Raw genomic sequence first — 20,824 nt, 5'->3', positions numbered from 1 at the left:
AACAACGTTTTATCATGTAAAAAACCATGCTTCGTCTTCATTCTTCTTTACTGCACAGCTATCTAATATTTGATGTTATTGTGACTCTCACATGTTGATTTTTTTGTGCTAAAAGATACTATTGGATTGCGGCATCAGGGAAAGCACTAAACTGGTCCATGAATTAAGATCAGGGTTAGAAATTGGCACTAGTCCTATAGTCCTTGCCAAACTGCCCAAGAGTAAAGGTATCCTAAGGACTAGTCGAATTTTGACATTTTTAAAGGTTTTGCTATTTGCTATCATTATTAGGACTAGTGGACTGAAACTGTTAGTTTCTACCGCTGGAGATTCTGACGGCCTTGTGACAAGCCAGCTTTTACATTGTGCACTAATGATTGCTTGAACAGATCATTTGTTGAAATAAAGACCAACACATAATTGTACATTTGGGAATATTTATTCATCTGTTCATACATACACCAATAAATATACATATTTACAAATATGGTAGTGTGTGCTCTTTCTTGATACGGATGGGTTGGAAGAAATGTAAGTCATGAAAACAGTGATTTACAGAACACAATACTTTAGAAACTTTATGAAAGCATTTGTAGAAATATACAAAATTTTATGTAAAATGGTTCTCATTACCTTGTATGAATTTACTCTCAAAAGTTTAGATAAATATATCTCAAATAAAAGGGGCTAAATCCTCAACAAGTTGAGTTTTAAATATAAACTGTTACAAAAGATTGGACGGAGTGTGTAGAAGGAGGGTGAGGAGGATGGAGGGCATCACGCAGTGGGCTTGGCCGTGTAGCCCACGTACTCGTCCCAGCCCTTCCTGCACGTCCTCACGATCCAGTCGTGTTCATCATCATCTGGAGGGAAACGATTGGTGTCATTATCATACACTGTTGTGTCATTATCATACACTGCTGTGCCATTATCATACACTGTTGTGTCATTATCATACACTGTTGGTGTCATTATACACTGTTTGTGTCATTATCATACACTGTTGTCATTATCATACACTGTTTGTGTCATTATCATACACTGTTGTCATTATCATACAGTGTTGTGCCATTATCATACAGTGTTGTCATTATCATACACTGTTGTGTCATTATCATACACTGTTGGTGTCATTATCATACACTGTTGTGTCATTATCATACACTGTTGGTGTCATTATCATACATTCATGTAAAGTAAAATGCCTCGTGTCTCACTTTTTTGGTAAATGTGGATGAAAATCTTATGATATATTGTGGTCACATTTTCCCACCAATCCAATTGCGAGACCCACTCCTGATTGTTTTACAATACTTCTTAGCAGAAGATGGACTTCAGTGACTTTTTTTTTTATTTTTCCTAACATGACAAGACTAGAATAACTCTCTTGAAATTACAGATTACTGGTACAATACACTTTCAGTACATTCTTTGAGATTGTCAAACATTGAAACAACTCACCTGCATTCCTTAAGAACTTTTGGTTATAATCAACAACTACACGAGATACTGGATTGTAGAAGCCATCGCCACAGTCGTAGCAGCCCTCGGGGATGTCTCGTGGGGGGACACGGTTTGTCAGCTGAGATCGACCTGCAATGGATTGTATGTTAATCTGCTGAATCTGATTTTGATTAATCCAGTCAGCGACTATAGCCACTAGTCCGAAGCACGATGCCAGTAAAATTCTGTTCAATCCATTAAATTCAGCTAATAAAGTCCATTTGACAACACTAAAATCTAATTAGATGATGTTAAGAGACATGTTCAAGCTGGTTGGCCAAATGTTTTTTTTCATAGAATGTTATTCTCATTAAAACATCTTCCCGAGGCAAGAGAGTTAACTGACTATAAAAGTCCAGTTTTCACACTTGCCGAACTAGGCTGGTATTATGGAGTTACATTTTGGCTGGACTAACGAGTCTATGCATAGTCCAATCAAAATCGTGCAGCGAAATCAAAATCCGGTTCGTAAACTGTCGTGCAGATTTCGGTCGATTGCAGGATTTGCAAAACATGTGCATCGCCAACTCGTCGTCAGCAGATATTTTCCAAATCTTTTCATGTTTTTAGTCAAGGTGCTCACGTGATTTGATGCATTTCGTGATGTAAGACCTGTTTTATCACAATATAGATCTTGATTATCGATGAGATCGTCATGACTGGGTCCTACCATTTTGTGTGAAGCAAACGCAAGTGAAACAAGAGGTGGAATCTGATTGATCCATAGGAGAGGCTTAGAAGGGACATAACGATTGAGCCCAGTCATTCCAGCCTAATTCGGCAAGGGTGGAAACTGGACTTTTAAAGTCAGTTAACTCTCTTGGCACGGGAAGATGCATTAAAATGAAGCAGTGACTTACTGTTTTGAACAGTATTTCAGTTATATCATGGCAGGGAGAGGAAGAGTTGCATCCCTTGTTGCTCTCGAATACCGGTTTGCCGTGATTATGTTTCTAGGTTTGTCAGCATCATACTCGAGCTCATCGGTTTCACAAAAGTGGTAAACCTCTAAGACCTGCATCACTTTAGGCCTGTCACAATGACATGCTGTGATATAACTGGAATACAGTTCAAAGCGGAGTTAAACCCAAGTCAGTAAAGTCATTCCCTCACTATATCACAGTGTGTAAGTTGTGGGAGGAAAGGTGAGGTGAAATGGGGTTTAATGTCGCATCCAAGATTATTGCACTTATATAGCGACGTGTATGCACGTGTATATGTGTGTGTGTGGCTGCTTATACTAGTCCGGACTAATGCCGATTTATAGTGCTAGCTCACTGAAATACCATGCCGCAGTTTAACATGAATACCCCACTCAGACACAGTATACTGACTCCAAGCCGACCAGTCCTTGTTTTAGCCCCTTAATGTTGAGTGCCAGACAGGGTAACAACAAGTACCATCTTTTAACGTCTTTTGGTGTGTGGGAGGAAAGCCCGAAGTGATGCAGGTCTAAGACGTTTTCCACTTTGGTGAAACCCATGAGGATGAGTATGGGACTTACCTGCAGGCTTGAGTCCATTGCAGATTTCAGTGTAGAATCTCCTGTCATAGCCATCACAATACTCCCACTTCTCTTCCTCGTACCCCAGGCCGTCCGAGAACGTGTACTTGCCCTGTGGTGTGGGGAATACTTATACTGATAGAACACTTCCGGAGTGAAAGGGAACTGTTAAACACGACAGTCACCAATATTCCAACTACATCGTGATATATAAGCCTGTCCTCTGTCATGCAGGGGTTGAAATGACTGCTGGCCCATTGGCCTGTGGCCAGTTACAATTACAAAGGGCTTGCTGAAACGTTAAGTAGAAAGCCTGTCTGGCTAGTCAAAATTTCAGCCCTTCTCCATGGGTGTTTAAATTTTTAATTTGACACTCAGTGAATCATGTAATTTTGATGAAAACATATTTATTGGGGATGAGGTCTTGTGAATGGTTAACTCATAAATCACCACAAAAAAATGAGGCAAATGGAATCCACAATTTAATTTCAGACTGATGGAAAAGACGTTTCAGGAGTTTTAAAATTTCCAAAGCCCTGCCAGGTGGCGACGTGTCCTCGGGTTCAGCCCCTTTGTGTCCTCCCTGCTGGCTACATACCAATTTGTTGTTAAATATACTTCTACTCCTAAATTAAGACTAAAGCACGACAAAGTCCATGCCTTGCATGAAGCATGAAATTGGCCTAGTAGCAGAACTTGGCTAACAAACAGCAAAAGGGTACCGAGATATCTTTTGATATTTTTGGTCCCCGCTGGCTGAACACTTAGATAGAATTATGTGTTAGATTGTATTGGCAAAGCCAGTATTTATATATAAGATTATTTCAGGTGATATTTACATTACACTGTGGCATATTTCCTTCCAATACAACAGGGTTCAGTATATTCTAGGACACTGACTTGAGTGTTTTCCATAATGCCATAAAAATTCTTTTAAAATTTTGTAATATGGAAAATGTCCTTTCAAAAAATGTTAAAGTCATTAAATGTCATCATTCCATATGTGTGTTGCACATGACAACTCACCTCTACAGCATAGCCATTGTCCCATGTTGCCTCGTACTTGCTGCCGTTGGTGAAGAACAGCGTTCCCTTACCATGGAACATGCTGTCTTTCAGTTCACCCTCGTAACGGGTTCCAGTGGGGAACATATACATTCCCTTACCCTCCATTCTGAAAATATATTTACCATTTCATGATTTGACTTTAATCTTTAAGAAAAACAAAATAATAATCATGTTTAATTAATTCCTTGTTATAAAATTTAATAAATAAAACCAGACCAAAACCTGTAGGCAGGAGGGAAAACAATTGATAAATATACAAATTATTTCTAAAGATTAAAATCAATGACGAAATTAATTATTGCATTTTGACTGTTTCTTGTTTTAAATGAGCAAAAACTTGGTTAGAATTACTTTTTATGTCTTTTCACACACGAACACAAACACACACACACACATCCCAATGTAGGGCTATCTTACCATGGTTACCAGTAGATGTAATGGTGCTAACGTTGGCCTTAAACCTCATGCTGCTAGATCAGTTGCAAATTTGGCAGAAATGCATTTTACATCTGTCATTTTGGTACAGGATCTGCACAAGCTCCTTCCATAGTAATGGTTTCAAGTAGATTGCAGTACTCCGGATATCTTTCGCCATTTTGGTAATGGGTGTGAGCGAGCTCCTACCTTAGTAACTGTTTTAAGTTTTTCAGCAGCCATTTCTAGCCGTCTTGCTTACTTAAAAGGGGGTTGGTTAACACAAGTCATTGTAATAAAAGCTTTTCAAAGTAAATATCATTCTCGGTCACCATAAGTTAATAAAAATCGCTACATGTTTGGTTTAATGTGACCCTGACGAGTTGCCTCATGCCAGTATGGAACTTCTATTTTCGAGTAATTTTTCAATGTTGATGTCTGATTTTCTAAGGAATTGCTTTCATCTTCAATTTTGTGGTTAAATCACATTAAACAATACAAATGAATACGGGGTAACTTGTTTTTGCGTATTTTCCGCTTTATTCCCCAATTTTTCAAATGGACATTCTGTCGCATGGAAGCATCAAACAAATATGGCTGACATAAAAGGTAACATTGCATTTTACTGGCACCTATCCACTGTGTTTGATGCTTCTCAAATAACAACACAAAATCAGCAGAAAAAATCTGTTTGTATTTGTATGAATAAACATCAAAGATGAAGATCCAGGCTATCCATAAACATTGAAAATTAATGTCAACATCAAAAACTTACTCGAAAAGAGTTCCATAATGACTTGCAGTAACCTATTCACTGACATCCATCAGGGTCATATTTCCACTGACACGTAGCATTTTTCATGAACTTTTGTAACAAACTTACATTTACTTATGGAGGCATTTAGTCTAATTCAAGGCGTTGTGTTGGAGGCAAGCACCTCATTTAGTGAGGCAGCTGAAAAACTTAGAAACCATCCAACTTTCAATGTTTATGGATTTTAATTTTCATTGTTTATTCATTAACAAAACCATACAAATGCAAACAAATTATTTTTCTGCTAATTTTGAGTCTTATCGCAATGAAACGTTACCTAGATCTACCCCAAGTTCCCAAAATTCAAATTTTTCGCGTGTCCAACTCTACACCTAATATACAGCCCCCCAGTATAACTTAAAATATTATTTGCTTAGAAAAGGAAAACAGAACATAATCCCATTACTAAAATCGTACATACCTCCATGTATCATTGATAGTCATTTTTACAATCTTCATGGTGTGTTGTCAATTTGTCAAAAACGGTAACACTGCCAAATAATCAGCTGATAATCGTTTGTTGATAATCTAAAAAGATCTTTTTCACGTGCATCACTTGACGTCATTTTAAGAACAGGTTCACGAAATGACAACTCGGGGAGCTGTTGTTCGAACTAATACACACGTTCACAAAACACTTGTATCTCTATTCTGTTTGAATTAACAGAATTGTAATCAATATTTACCGTCCATTTTCATGGTCTCCCTTGTAGCTGCTGCCCGTGTACTCCATCTTGAGGCTTCCACTGTTGTCATAGCAATCTCGCGAGAGTTCGCGAACTGTAGTACATGAAGCGCGATTAAGGGAAGCTACTCTAAATATGAACCCTCATTAAAAGAAGCGCCTTAAAATGACTTTTTAAAAATATAGAACAGGTTCGCTTGGTCTACTGATCTTTATTTGATATGAATATGATGTTTAAAATTAGGACTAGTTTAGGATACTGGATTACACACAGTACTTCGTTCCGCGGCGGTTCGTTCGAAATTGTGTGATAAAATAGTGATAAATAAAATAAAGATCTTTCCTCTTCGTTTTAGTACAAATTGGATGAAATTATATATATATGAAGAAAAGATTGATAATATATATATATATATATATATATATATATATATATATATATATATATATATATTATCAATCTTCTCTTCAGTATTCAATCACAAGTCATAAACAACAGAATGCCACGAAATAGCTATTATCAATCTTTTCTTCAGTATTCATTCACAAGTCATAAACAACAGAATGCCACGAAATAGGTGAAACAAAAGGGCGAACGGTAGGCCAAGGGCTGAGCAAATATAATTTTAAGATTATGAACAACAGTTGCAAATAAGTGCGGTTAAGTGTCAAGATTTGTGTTAAGGTATATACTTATAGAAAAAAGAGAGTTCAGTGACCATAGCAGATACAACACATTAACACCAAGCCCCGTGTTTACTCAAATATAATTAATAACACAATAAATGTATGCCTGTCTATATCATATCAATATGAGCCTCCTCATTAGAAAATAATATTATCCTTACGATACGTAAAGGGGTTCCAGATGCTATGTCAAGCTGAACATATCTGAAAAAAGAGCATTTAAACGATAAACTTTCGTACACAATTCGGAGTGTTGAGGGCGACCGCGATCACGGTATAAGGGAGATAATTCCTGTCGTCAAAATGATGTCACGTGCTCACGGGAAGGAAGCAAGATGATTGGTTATAATATACCTTCATCTTCATCCTTGCGTTGTCGTCTCAGGTTAGGCTTCCGGCTTTCTATGCGCGTCGTAAACTTGTATTTGTCTAGGTAAAGGCCACCCTTTTTAATTAAACGCTCAGTCCGTCTATTTGACGTCACATCCGGCTTAGCTTTGTTGGACTCTATATTGAGGGTGCACGGGTGGCCCAGTCACCTATGATTGTGGGTTCGAATCCCGGTTCGCCGCGATTATTTTTTTAGTTTTGTCAGCATCATACTTGTGCTCATGGTTTCACCAAGGTGGTAAACGTATGAGACCTGCATCACTTCTTGATGTCTTCCGACATTAAGCTAACGCGTCGTGTCGTTTTATCAAAACAGTTCATAGCGGCGTAAACCCCTCTCCCGCTCCACTCCACTCCACTCCCTCACTCACTGTATTGACGTCGCGCTGAAAGATCCGAGAACTAGATTCTAGTTTACATGAAATGCCAATGCCAATGCAAGATGCGCTAACGTTAGCTTAACGTATAAATAAACATATTTATCATTTGGCCTTATATAAAATGATGGGAACCGCCTCCGTGGTCTTGTGGTAGAGCGTCCGGGGTTCGATCCCCGACCGCGTCACAACAAAAGACGTTAAAAGATGGTACTTGTTGTTACCCTGTCTGGCGCTCGGCATTAAGGGGCTAAAGCAAGGACTGGTCGGCTCGAAGTCAGTATACTGTGTCTGAGTGGGGTATTCATGTTAAACTGCGGCATGGTATCTCAATGAGCTAGTACTATAAATCGGCATCAGTCCGGACTAGTACAAGCAGCCACACACACACACACACACGTCCATGCACATCGCTATGTAAGTGCAATAATCTTGGACGCGACGTTAAACCCCATTTAACCTCACCCCACAACAAACACCATCCTAAATGTTATATCGTTGTAGTATTGACAAAGTATCTCTCTTCTGCATCTGCACAGACAAAACACACGGCTCCCATTGAATGATAACGTTACTGGCGGCAGAGCACTGAGATTTTGTCTTGAGACCAGACATTTTCCCCCGCAAAACCAGATATTTGTCTAATCATAGCAATGAAACAAACTATTGTTTTCTTCTAAAAACACATTGCAACAATGTAATTTGTGTGGCAGACAATTATCTGCCAACAATATAAGGCATAACTATAACTTAAAGTTGCTTTTGCCTTTATAAGAATTTACAACAAAAGACGAAACTCTGCGAAACGGTCCAAAACATAACTATGAGACCCATATCAATTACATCACCATAAATCGTGTGTTCGTTTCTTTTTTAGCCACCATCATACATAGATGTATACTCTCTGTTGCCTGGCAGTACAGATTACAAACGTAACTTTTGCCCCAAATGTATTTTATTAAATAGAACAGATGGGAAATCATTATTATTTTAATATCAGGCAAAGGAATTCAGATGGGAAATCATTATTATTTTAATATCAGGCAAAGGAATTCATATGCAACAACAATGAACGTTTGCCCTAATAAGCTGGCAAGGACTGGCACTTCCATATCTGCGTTATACAAGCTGGTGTGTGCTGTTGACAGCTGATTGTGTGTATCTCGGCTACACGGAGACCGTGTCGTTAGCTCAGTCTCTGAAACTGATATGACACGGTCTGTTTAGACGCCGTACACCTGATTATAATGGGCATACTCTGCTGTCAACAAGCACACTGCCCGACAATGACCTCGGATGGTGCGTGGCTGCACGTTCTCACCGTCTCCTGCCTCCTTGTGCTGTCCCTCGGGCAGAGTAAGCTGTATGTGGGGGACGGGGCTTTGAGGCTGGGTGGGGAGAAGGTGTATCTCTCAGGGGTCAATCAGGCTTGGGTCAACTACGCGTGTGACTTCGGACAAGGACACTACAACAAAACTCGGCCTCGGCTGATGAAAACGTTGGATAGTATTTACGATAATGGCGGTAACTCGTTGCGTAAGTATTTGTACGTGTCTGTTCAGCCTGGTTTGATTATTTCAATTTTTGCCTTTAAAGTTCTATTACAATGTACTTGTTCTACTAATTATTCCAGAAAATATATTTAAAAATGTGCAAAACAATACTTGTTTAAAGAAGTGTCTTAATATTACAGTCGGAAGCGCGAAAGATCAAATATATCACACCAGTTAAAGCGAGACATTGTTAAAGCTAAGCATCGGGTGATGACGTTGATGCATGCCATCGTATTCCAACTGCGTGGATTGATGTTCATGTCAATCACTGGCGTGTCTGGTCCAGACGATTACTCACCGACCACCGTCATATGAATGGGAAATTGTTGAGTGCGTCGTTGAACAATAAACTGAAAAATAACCCTTATAAATTTAAATTTTAATTCACATTTATAAATTTAGGGTCGACATATTCATAATAATAATGAATACAACAAACGCCTAAACACTCTCGAGGACAGAACGCTTGTCTCATACATGTAAAAGATCCTGTGTAACCGCGTGTGTCAGAAACGTTTTGGTCCTCGTGAACCAGTTTGTCAGAGTACGAGTTGGATTGTTACATGTCCGAATAATTGACCCTTTCAAAACGGAAGTTGGAACAAGAAGTAGGTCAGGTGACTCCGGGTTGTATTTCTCTCAGCGCCTGTTGAGTGAAACTGAAACTATATTGCACTTCCTCTGTGTGTGTGCGTGCCTTACAGAATAACGCGCACCTAGAATACATTTAATGGGATTCATCGAGCACTCATGCCTGAGCGGAGGCGGCGAAGTAGCACATAGAGGTTAAAGCGCTCGCGCGTCGCGTCGATGACCCGGGTTCGATTATCGACATGGGTACAATGTGTGAAGCCAAATTTCTGGTATCCCCCATCGCGATATTGATGAATATTGCTAAAAGACGTGTAAAACCATACTCACTTACTATTTTGTAGGCTTTGAAGAATCTATAAATGGTTTTATCATCGATATTTGTGTCTTTGGACATTTTGGGTTCACTACCAGCATGGATTGTCATAAGTTAGTAATTTGTTGCCATCACGACAGAAGAGTTACAATGGCGTACAAATCAGCTCAGGCATTGTAGACGCGTACCAAATGTGAACCATTATGCTGACGTCAAGCTATTGTTGTCGCAGTTGATTCTGAGCCAGGAATTAACTTGACATTCCGAACGTTGTTTGTTTGTTGTTTAAAGCCGCAATCAGAAATATTCCAGCTATTTGACGGTGGTCTGTAAATATTCGAGTCTGGAACAGACAATGAAGTGATTGACACCATGAACATCGATGTTCGCAATAGGGATACGATGACACGAATCAACCAAGTCAGCGAGCCTGACCACCCGATCCCGTTAGTCGCCTTTAACAACAAGCTTAGTCGCCTTTTACGGCAAGCATGGGTTGCTGAAGACCTATTCTACCCCGGATCTTCACGGGAAGGACCTGTATATAGGAAGGTGTCTGGCTGATAATGTTACATAAAATGGGGGGTGTCTTTTACGACAAGCATAGTCGCCTCTTACGGTAAGCATAGTCGCCTCTTACGGCAAGCATGGGTTGCAGAAGACCTTTTCAGATCCGGGTCTTCACCATTATGAGCGTGTATTTTACAAGTAACACCGACGCAACTATAGGTCATTATGCAAAAGTATAGATAAATTATAAATCAACCAGAAAAATGGTTTATGTCGGAGAAATCACACGAATGTGTTGATTCCGAAGTAGAATCAACAGATTCTCACGATTGGTCCACTACTTTGTACACACCGCGTTAGTCAGCACCATACCCGTACTCGTGGTAAAAGTGGTAAAAGTCTGAGACCTGCATCACTGCGGGCTTTCCTCCCACATGAACCTGACACACCGTGATATAACTCCAATACTGTTCCACAGTGGTGTTGAACACAACTCACTGACCCATACCGCGTATTTTCTGGATATGAAAATATATTTTACGGTCGCTTTGGTTAATATTATTTCTACTTCACCTGATAGATGGTAGCTGTTCCCAATTCCATTGCTGATGGAAGTTAGCGTAAAAAATGTATGCAATAAATAGAAAATAAAATGAACCATGTTTCTGTACATGCAGGGATGTGGCTCCACATCGACGGCTCGTCCACACCGAATTTCAACAGCTCTGGCTATGTGACCGGCCTTGACCGCTACCTCATCCATGACCTGACCGATTTCCTGAACGAGGCTGGGAAGAGAGACATCCTCATCACCTTAGTGTTGTGGAACTGCGCCATTAAACCTGGTAATTTTCACACAGCACTGATCCTAATCTCGAAAGCTTCTTTTCTGTAAGTTCGTGATCACTGCCTGTGTCTCAAGTTTGTTCGTTTTCCAAAGGTTACAGACCCCTGCATATTTCACAGCAATTAGTCAACTGACTGACGTTCTTGTGGGTACATCTGTATGCCACCATGTAATGCCCACACAATATTTCACTTTTACACAATTACTTCTATGTGAGGCTCAGAACCTAACGATCAACTATGGAAGCTATGATACAACTCCAGAAAAAGAAGAAAAAGGGTTTTGGGACGGGGGCTCAAGATAATGGTCAGTCGGGAAAACACAGATTTATTTTTGGACATTAGCTTTAACAATTCCCACTGTTGCGGTCTGCTTTTTATTAAGTCAGAATACCATGTTATTCACATTAAACTGTCACCCGTATACCAGGCATATGGAAGTGTTAAACAAATTACAAAACGTCATAAAAAAGTTACTTGGGTGGAAACAGTCACCAACAAACTGCAAACTGAACGTCCAGACCACTTCCATATTCTTCACGAGGCAAGGGAGTTAACTGACTATATTTTTCCCGAGGTAAGGGAGTTAACTGACTATATTCTTCACGAGGCAAGGGAGTTAACTGACTATATTTTTCCCGAGGCAAGGGAGTTAACTGACTATATTCTTCACGAGGCAAGGGAGTTAACTCACTATATTTTTCCCGAGGCAAGGGAGTTAACTGACTATATTCTTCCCTAGGCAAGGGAGTTAACTGACTATATTCTCCTCGAGGCAAGGGAGTTAACTGACTATATTCTTCCCCCAGGCAAGGGAGTTAACTGACTATATTCTTCCCGAGGCAAGGGAGTTAACTGACTATATTCTTCCCGAGGCAAGGGAGTTAACTGACTATATTCTTCCCGAGGCAAGGGAGTAAACTGACTATATTCTTCCTGAGGCAAAGGAGTTAACTGACTATAAAAGTTCAGTTTCCACCCTTGCCGAGTTAACTGACTATATTCTTCCCTAGGCAAGGGAGTTAACTGACTATATTCTTCCCGAGGCAAGGGAGTTAACTGACTATATTCTTCCCCCAGGCAAGGGAGTTAACTGACTATATTCTTCCCGAGGCAAGGGAGTTAACTGACTATATTCTTCCCGAGGCAAGGGAGTTAACTGACTATATTCTTCCCGCGGCAAGGGAGTTAACTGACTATATTCTCCCCCCCCCCCCCCCCCCAAGGCAAGGGAGTTAACTGACTATATTCTTCCCGAGGCAAGGGGGTTAACTGACTATATTCTTCCCGAGGCAAGGGAGTTAACTGACTATATTGTTCCCGAGGCAAGGGAGTTAACTGACTATATTGTTCCCGAGGCAAGGGAGTTAACTGACTATAAAAGTTCAGTTTCCACCCTTGCCGAGTTAACTGACTATATTCTTCCCTAGGCAAGGGAGTTAACTGACTATATTCTCCCCGAGGCAAGGGAGTTAACTGACTATATTCTTCCCCCAGGCAAGGGAGTTAACTGACTATATTCTTCCCGAGGCAAGGGAGTTAACTGACTATATTCTTCCCGAGGCAAGGGAGTTAACTGACTATATTCTTCCCGCGGCAAGGGAGTTAACTGACTATATTGTTCCCGAGGCAAGGGAGTTAACTGACTATATTGTTCCCGAGGCAAGGGAGTTAACTGACTATATTGTTCCCGAGGCAAGGGAGTTAACTGACTATATTCTTCCCGAGGCAAGGGAGTTAACTGACTATATTCTTCCCTAGGCAAGGGAGTTAACTGACTATAATCTTCCCGAGGCAAGGGAGTTAACTGACTATATTCTTCCCGAGGCAAGGGAGTTAACTGACTATATTGTTCCCGAGGCAAGGGAGTTAACTGACTATATTCTTCCCCCAGGCAAGGGAGTTAACTGACCATATTCTTCCGAGGCAAGGGAGTTAACTGACTATATTCTTCCCGAGGCAAGGCAGTTAACTGACTATATTCTTCCCCCAGGCAAGGGAGTTAACTGACTATATTCTTCACGAGACAAGGGAGTTAACAGACTATATTCTTCCCGAGGCAAGGGAGTTAACTCACTATATTCTTCCCGAGGCAAGGGAGAACTCACTATATTCTTCCGAGGCAAGGGAGTTAACTGACTATATTCTTCCCGAGGCAAGGGAGTTAACTGACTATATTCTTCCCGCGGCAAGGGAGTTAACTGACTATATTCTTCCCGAGGCAAGGGAGTTAACTCACTATATTCTTCCCGAGGCAAGGGAGTTAACTGACTATAAAAGTTCAGTTTCCACCCTTGCCGAACTGGGTTGGAATTATGAAGTCTGACGAGTCCATGCACAGTCCAATCAAAAACGCGTAACGAAATCAACACCCGCTTCGTCAACTGCATATTTCGGTCGATTGCAGAATTTGTGAAACATGTGTACCGCCAACTCAGCGTCAAGAGATATTTTCCAAATCTTTTCATGTTTTTAATCAAGGTGTTCACGTGATTTGATGCACTTCGCGATGTAAGACCCGTTTTGTCACAATATAGATCTTGATTATCGATCAGATCTTCTTGAATGGGCGCCGCCATTTTGTTTGAAGCAAATGCAGGTGATATGAGAGATGGATTTTGATTGGTCAGTAGGAGGGACATAGAAGGAACATAACTCGTAATAGCCTCTAATGGGCTACGATCAAGCCCAGAAATTCCAGCTAAGGCAAGGGTGGAAATTGGACTTTTACAAGATGCCATCATATCCGTATCAAATACATCACCATCGAAAAACCATTTCTTGTTTCATTTTCAGCCACCGTCAAACCTAGGCCTATACTTTCTTTTACCCGGCAGTTTACTTAAGGAATGTCATTGTACTTAAACATATGATAAACCATGGTTTACCTTTTGTGTTCTGTATCAGGGCACAGATTGGGCGGCCTTCTGTATGACGACTCCAAGCTGCAGTCGTACATAGATAACGGGCTGAGACCGCTCGTGAAGGCCCTGAGGAACAACTCAGCTTTAGGGATGTGGGAGATCGTCAATGAACCGGAAGGATGCGTGGACGTCGGTGAGCGCCTTTACTGACTTCAGTATTTTGTAGTCGCTTTGCCGTCACCATATAGTATTATTCATGTTAAAATGAGGGGCGGTCGGGTAGCCTAGTGGTTAAAGCGTTCGCTCGTCACGCCGAGGACCCGGGTTCGATTCCCGACATGGGTACAATGTGTGAAGCTCATTTCTGGTGTCCCCCGCCGTGATATTGCTGGAATATTGCCAGTCTTATGAACCTCCACCGTAAACTTGGTCAGAGCATATGTGGGACAGTAAGAAACAGATCGCGATCGCTGTTACCTTGTGAGGAATGATGGTGCCCGATGAAGCGAACGTAAAATATTGCTTTTCCTGTGTGTTCGGCAACGTCTCCTTACTCACTCTATGCTGCCTAAAAGTGCGCCCGTCTGTGTAGTACCTTTATCATACTACTAAATAATTTCAATTTTAAAGGATTTAATAGACTTATATCATGATTTTTAAAGTCCATACGTAACATTTAAGTCCTTTTTCACGCTTCGAGCACACAATAATAAATCATACATGTCTTTATATAATCTTAATTTTTGCTGATTCCTCCGAATCGTTGATCGACCATGTGGTCCCTTCGCCGGTAGCCTTCCCCATACCTTCCAGTTTCAACTCTTAGGGGAGCTACACCACATCTGCAAAGGGCCAGTGCCCTTTTATGTGGATGAGACATGTTACAATTTACATAAATTTCACAACCAAATTCATATTTAAATGTATTAAAGGTATTATGTTAAAGGTTCGCAGTATGTTACCACCTCTTCCAGTTTTACTGCCTGCTCGCGACACTTCATGTTTCATTTATGTACATAATCACAAAAACTAACGTGTAACGTATGTGTGATACAACATATACGATATAATAATCAAAGTTTATGTTTTTAATATGAGCTAAATTAAGGTCATGAAATCTGTAATTCCAGTTACGTTTTTTCTTTTTCATTACTCCACATAAAAAAGTGGAAGGTACTCCATTACAATCTAATTTACACAAGCGTCTATAAAATCTTGACACACTTCTCCACTGATCAACGCCATTTGGCGGCCAACCCATATCGCCGATAACACCATTGTTCGCTTCATACTTGCGTAAGCCTAAAATGAAACGCACGACACGATTAGAAACAGCATTATTGAAAGAAAAATTATAAGTGCCACACTAGCCTATACAATAGAATGATACAACCTAGAGTGAGTGAGTGAGTTGGGTTTAACGCCGCTTTTGACAGTATCCAGTTATATCACGGAGTGTCAGCTTAATGTGGGAGGAAAGTCCGAAGTGATGCAGATCTCAGACGTTTACCACTTCGGTGAAACCCACGAGCACGGGTATGGTGCTGACAAACTTAGAAACATAATCGGGGCGAACCGGGATTCGAACCCACAATCATAGGTTTCTCGCGTGCGCAAGGGACGCAACTCTGTAGGTGAGATATTGCGTACCAACTACGAATTTTCGTTTTGCTTTCCGTAGGCCTAGCGCTCTGTTTGCCTAACATGATTCAGCTTTTGTCATACGACTAAAGTGTTCTGTTGAAAGCATCTTACTCAAAACACGTATTTTTTCTTTGAAAAGAGAAGCCAATTGCAAACTTATCCAGCGAAAAATTGTTTGGGGGCAAAAACAGGGGACAAATGATTGTTTTCCAATTAATTAACAATTATTTTTAAAAAAAGAAAGAAAATACCAGCTAATGGGGACTATGGATTATGGAGTACACGCTAATGACCGATTCACCAAGATGCACTTGTGGAGTACTAAAACGTATTCCTGCTCTTGTTCTTCCAGACCACGCTTCCAGCGAGACCTGCTATGACACCACGTCTCTCAATTTCTTGGACTTCGCGGATTGGACACACGCTCACGTTCCGTTACAGAGACTCCTTGTTTTCATTGGACGACAGGTGGCGGCCATTCACGAGGAGGATAATGAGGTGAGTGAGTGAGTGAGTGAGTGAGTGAGTTGGCTTTTAAGCAACTTTGAACATTTTTACAACCTAATTTTAGAGGAAGAAACTAAGTAAATTCGTAGACAGAAATCAGTTGGGTAAAACCGCGAGTTGTTGTATGCTACGGACAAACCAGGGATCATAAACAGGAGGAATCTTGATTAGCGGATCCTGACGAAGCTCTGCACAACGATTTGGTGCGCGTTAGATTGATCACTGGTTGCCACCCGTGCTCTCATACTGCATTATCTATGCCCAAGTGCCTTCGTTACCTAAACCTCAGAAACGTGTAGATATCATACTGTATCACCGATGTTAAATTCTCAGATCTTCACACTGTATTACCTATAATCCAGACACTGGTAGATATCACTCCTTATTATGCCTTGAAGTGAGATTGAACAATCAGAGAGCAGAACTTCTGACCCCATACGAGCTTGTATACTGTCAGTAAAAATCAAAGATGGTTGTTACGGACCTAATATGAGACCGTATACCGTCAGCAAGAGCCATTTTGGATTTTCCAACACCCACCTCACATATTTCACATGAAAATTCTGGTACAGAAATTCGTTATTCGACACTGTTTTGTGTTTTAATACTGTTATTTTGACGTGTAAGGACATTTATATTTCTTGTAGATCACGTTCGTGACTTTTTTGATAAAGATAGTTAAAATTATCAACAAGGTTTGGCCTCTAAGGTTTGAAGAGTAGTCTCCCTTTGACTCTTAACGTCAACGGTTGTAAGTGTCAAGTTTTCATTTTGAAATGAAATGTGCGATATGAATACCAGATAGTGTAAACATTTCGGCAGAATAAATTCGGTATGGTGTCTTTAGTAGCTGTATACGGTGTCATATTAGGTTAGCAGAAACATATTTTACTAATGTGACACCATTTACGGCAAATACAGACACCATAACTAATAGGACTACCTCTACTCCATTCCCTGGTAGATATGACACCGTATTACCTCTACTCCAGGCTCTGGTAGATATCATACCGTATTACCTCTACTCCATTCCCTGGTAGATATGACACCGTATTACCTCTACTCCAGGCTCTGGTAGATATGTCACCGTATTACCTCTACTCCAGGCTCTGGTAGATATGACACCGTATTACCTCTTCTCCATTCCCTGGTATAATATGACACCGTATTACCTCTACTCCATTCCCTGGTAGATATGACACCGTATTACCTCTACTCCATTCCCTGGTAGATATGTCACCGTATTACCTCTACTCCAGGCTGTGGTAGATATGTCACCGTATTACCTCTACTCCAGGCTTTGGTAGATATGACACCGTATTACCTCTACTCCATTCCCTGGTATATGGTGGATATGGTGGATATGACACCGTATTACCTCTACTCCAGGCTCTGGTAGATATCATACCGTATTACCTCTACTCCAGGCTCTGGTAGATATCATACCGTATTACTTCTACTCCAGGCTCTGGTCACCGTGGGGTCGTGGACGTACAAGTCGGTCACTAATCAGTTTGCAAGACGCAACTTCTACTCTGACCACTGTTTACAGCTAGCCAGCGGTCAAAACAACAGCGGCCTTGACCTTTATCAGATACACACCTACTCAACACTGGGCATTTACTGGCCAACAGATCCCTTTAAAGTGAGTGGAATAAACCTGCATATATTGATCTGTTTCTCAGTTGCATCATATATTAACTATAGCAACAGTTTCTTATGCAATCAAGTAATATTTAACGTTTTGAATTATATTACATACGTATTTTTGTGTTCAATGTGCTATCGTTAACGAGCTCAAACTAGTTACAATTACATCTTTTACACCAACACCATAACTCTTAGTGTAAAGATCCGAGGACATCTACGTGGAGGGTCTTGTAAGGTGACTCCTTGGCGGACCTTGAAGGTTCTCCAGCCAATCAGATGTCCGCTTTCTTAATCGATTCGGCTTAATTTCTTCAACACCTCAATTCGGAAATTTTGATCTCATTTTCAAAGGCGCTCAGAAACGACAGGGTGTGTAAAATAATGTACTTGCACGACATGCAATCGGAACTAAATTGTATACATTTTCGAGATACAGAAATAAGATATGCTTGTCTAAATGCTTCAGAAGCTGCGAAGTGGCGATGGGGTAGCCTAGTGGTTAAAGCGTCCGCTCGTCATGATGACCCGTGTTCGATTCCCCACATGGGTACAATGTGTGAAGCCCATTTCAGGTGTCCCCCCGCCGTGATATTGCTGGAATATTGCTAAAAGCGGCGTTAAACCCCACTCACTCACTCGGTGCTTATTGGCTCATTTGAAAGTTCACCTGACAGAACAACAGATCTTCTCGCAGAGAGAAAAAGGTCTGATGTTAATGAGATTGAAACCAGATGAAAACCATTTTGAACGGAACATTGTTGCAGGGTAACATTATTCGACTATTGTAAGTCTATGTTAAAGTATGGGAGTACGGTCGTCTCAGCGCTAAAACGCTTTGAGGAACGGGGCCCTGGATACGTCGAATTTTGGTATATATGATTCAGTATGAACACATATGATTCAGTATGAACACATATGATTCTGTATGAACACATATGATTCTGTATGAACACATATGATTCAGTATGAACACATATGATTCAGTATCAACACATACGATTCAGTATGAACACATACGATTCAGTATGAACACATATGATTCAGTATGAACACATATGATTCGGTATCAACACATATGATTCAGTTTAAACACATATGGTTCAGTATCAACACAAATGATTCGGAATCATTACATATGATTCAGTATGAACACATATGATTCAGTATGAACACATATGGTTCAGTATGAACACATATGATTCAGTATGAACACATATGGTTCAGTATGAACACATATGGTTCAGTATCAACACATATGATTCAGTATGAACACATGATTCGGTATCAACACATATGATTCAGTATGAACACATATGATTCAGTATGAACACATATGATTCAGTATCAACACATATTGTTCAGTATCAACACATAATTCGGTATCAACACATGATTCGGTATGAACACATGATATGAACACATATCAACACATATGGTTCAGTATGAACACATATGGTTCAGTATCAACACATATGATTCAGTATGAACACATGATTCGGTATGAACACATATGATTCAGTATGAACACATATGATTCAGTATGAACACATATGATTCAGTATGAACACATATGATTCAGTATGAACACATATGATTCAGTATCAACACATATGATTCAGTATCAACACATATGGTTCAGTATCAACACATATGATTCAGTATGAATACATATGATTCAGTATGAACACATATGATTCGGTATGAACGTTCCACAGGTATCGGCGACAAAATACGCCCTGGACAAGCCTGTCATCATCGGTGAGTTCAGTCAGAAGAAAGGAGCCGGACTGTCCGCGGCCCAGCAGTTCAGCTGGGGCTATCACCATGGTTACAGCGGCACGTGGGGATGGAGCGTCAGGGGAGGCGACCCTGCTGCCGACAACTTGCACGTGCTGGAAACAGGCATGCGCGAACTCCGCGGACAAAACAACCAATCAGCAGGGGGCATTGTAAATTTTGCTATTCCATCTCAGCAAAGCGATAGTTGGCACATGTATCCAATACGATTTTTCATGTTTTTGTATTCCTTTTTCATGAATTAATAAAAAAAATGAATTAAATAATGAATATAATTAATGAAGTCACTAAAATGGCGCGCCATTAGCCATAACCAACCGACCGCCTCCGTGGTCTAGTGGACAGATTGTCTACCTGGAGATCAGTGGTTCTATCCCCGTCGCGTCATACCAAAAGACGTTTATAGATGGTATTTGTTGTTACCCTGCCTGGCGCTGGCCTTTAAGGGCATAAAACAAGGACTGGTCGGCTCTGAGTCATACTGTGCATGAGTGGGGTATCCATGTTAAACTGCGGCATGGTATCTCAGTGGGCTAGCACGTCTCTATATAAGTGCAATAATCTTGGACGTTAAACCCCATTTCACCTCACCTCACCTCACCGCAGCCAACTTGCTGACATTTCATAATGGTTAAGGTGTCATTGTTGACATTCTGAAAAACTTGACTACGGGTCCGTTGTTTATGATGGAGCCTGTAAAAACAATATGAAAAAATTAAACACCACACACCACCATGGACTAAGACTGTCTTGGTGCGTTTGGAACACATTCTGTAGCCATCTTGTACGTGAAGGTGAGGTGAAATGGGGTTTAACGTCGCGTCCAAGATTATTGCACTTATATAGCGACGTGCATGCACGTGTGTGTATGTGTGTGTGTGGCTGCTTGTACTAGTCCGGACTGATGCCGATTTATAGTACTAGACCATTGAGATACCATGCCGCAGTATAACATGAATATCCCACTCAGACACAGTATACTGACTCCGAGCCGACCAGTCCTTGTTTTAGCCCCTTAATGCCGAGCGCCAGACAGGGTAACAACAAGTACAATCTTTTAACGTCTTTTTGTATGACGCGGCCGGGGATCGAACCCCGGACCTT

At 40.7% G+C, this 20,824-nt stretch overlaps 2 protein-coding genes across 2 annotated transcripts; one reads left to right on the top strand and one right to left on the bottom strand.

Annotated features, from left to right (window-relative positions):
- Positions 1-435: 435 nt before the first annotated feature.
- Positions 436-6,046, bottom strand: LOC139476994 (MORN repeat-containing protein 5-like). Its single transcript, XM_071259547.1, has 5 exons — positions 5,990-6,046; positions 4,034-4,181; positions 3,008-3,119; positions 1,462-1,593; positions 436-863 (listed from the first exon to the last, which is right to left on the bottom strand). The coding sequence occupies exons 1-5, from the start codon at positions 6,034-6,036 to the stop codon at positions 778-780; spliced, it is 525 nt and encodes a 174-aa protein (XP_071115648.1). The 5' UTR covers positions 6,037-6,046; the 3' UTR covers positions 436-777.
- A 2,581-nt stretch (positions 6,047-8,627) lies between these two features.
- Positions 8,628-20,045, top strand: LOC139476992 (mannan endo-1,4-beta-mannosidase-like). Its single transcript, XM_071259545.1, has 6 exons — positions 8,628-8,978; positions 11,090-11,257; positions 14,166-14,315; positions 16,119-16,264; positions 17,739-17,918; positions 19,639-20,045. The coding sequence occupies exons 1-6, from the start codon at positions 8,690-8,692 to the stop codon at positions 19,963-19,965; spliced, it is 1,260 nt and encodes a 419-aa protein (XP_071115646.1). The 5' UTR covers positions 8,628-8,689; the 3' UTR covers positions 19,966-20,045.
- The last annotated feature ends 779 nt before the right edge of the window (positions 20,046-20,824 follow it).

Source organism: Haliotis cracherodii, unplaced genomic scaffold, assembly GCF_022045235.1.
Source record: "Haliotis cracherodii isolate W230 unplaced genomic scaffold, xgHalCrac1.p SCAF_30, whole genome shotgun sequence".
Taxonomy (NCBI): domain Eukaryota; kingdom Metazoa; phylum Mollusca; class Gastropoda; order Lepetellida; family Haliotidae; genus Haliotis; species Haliotis cracherodii.
This window is presented reverse-complemented; position numbering and strand designations above follow the sequence as displayed.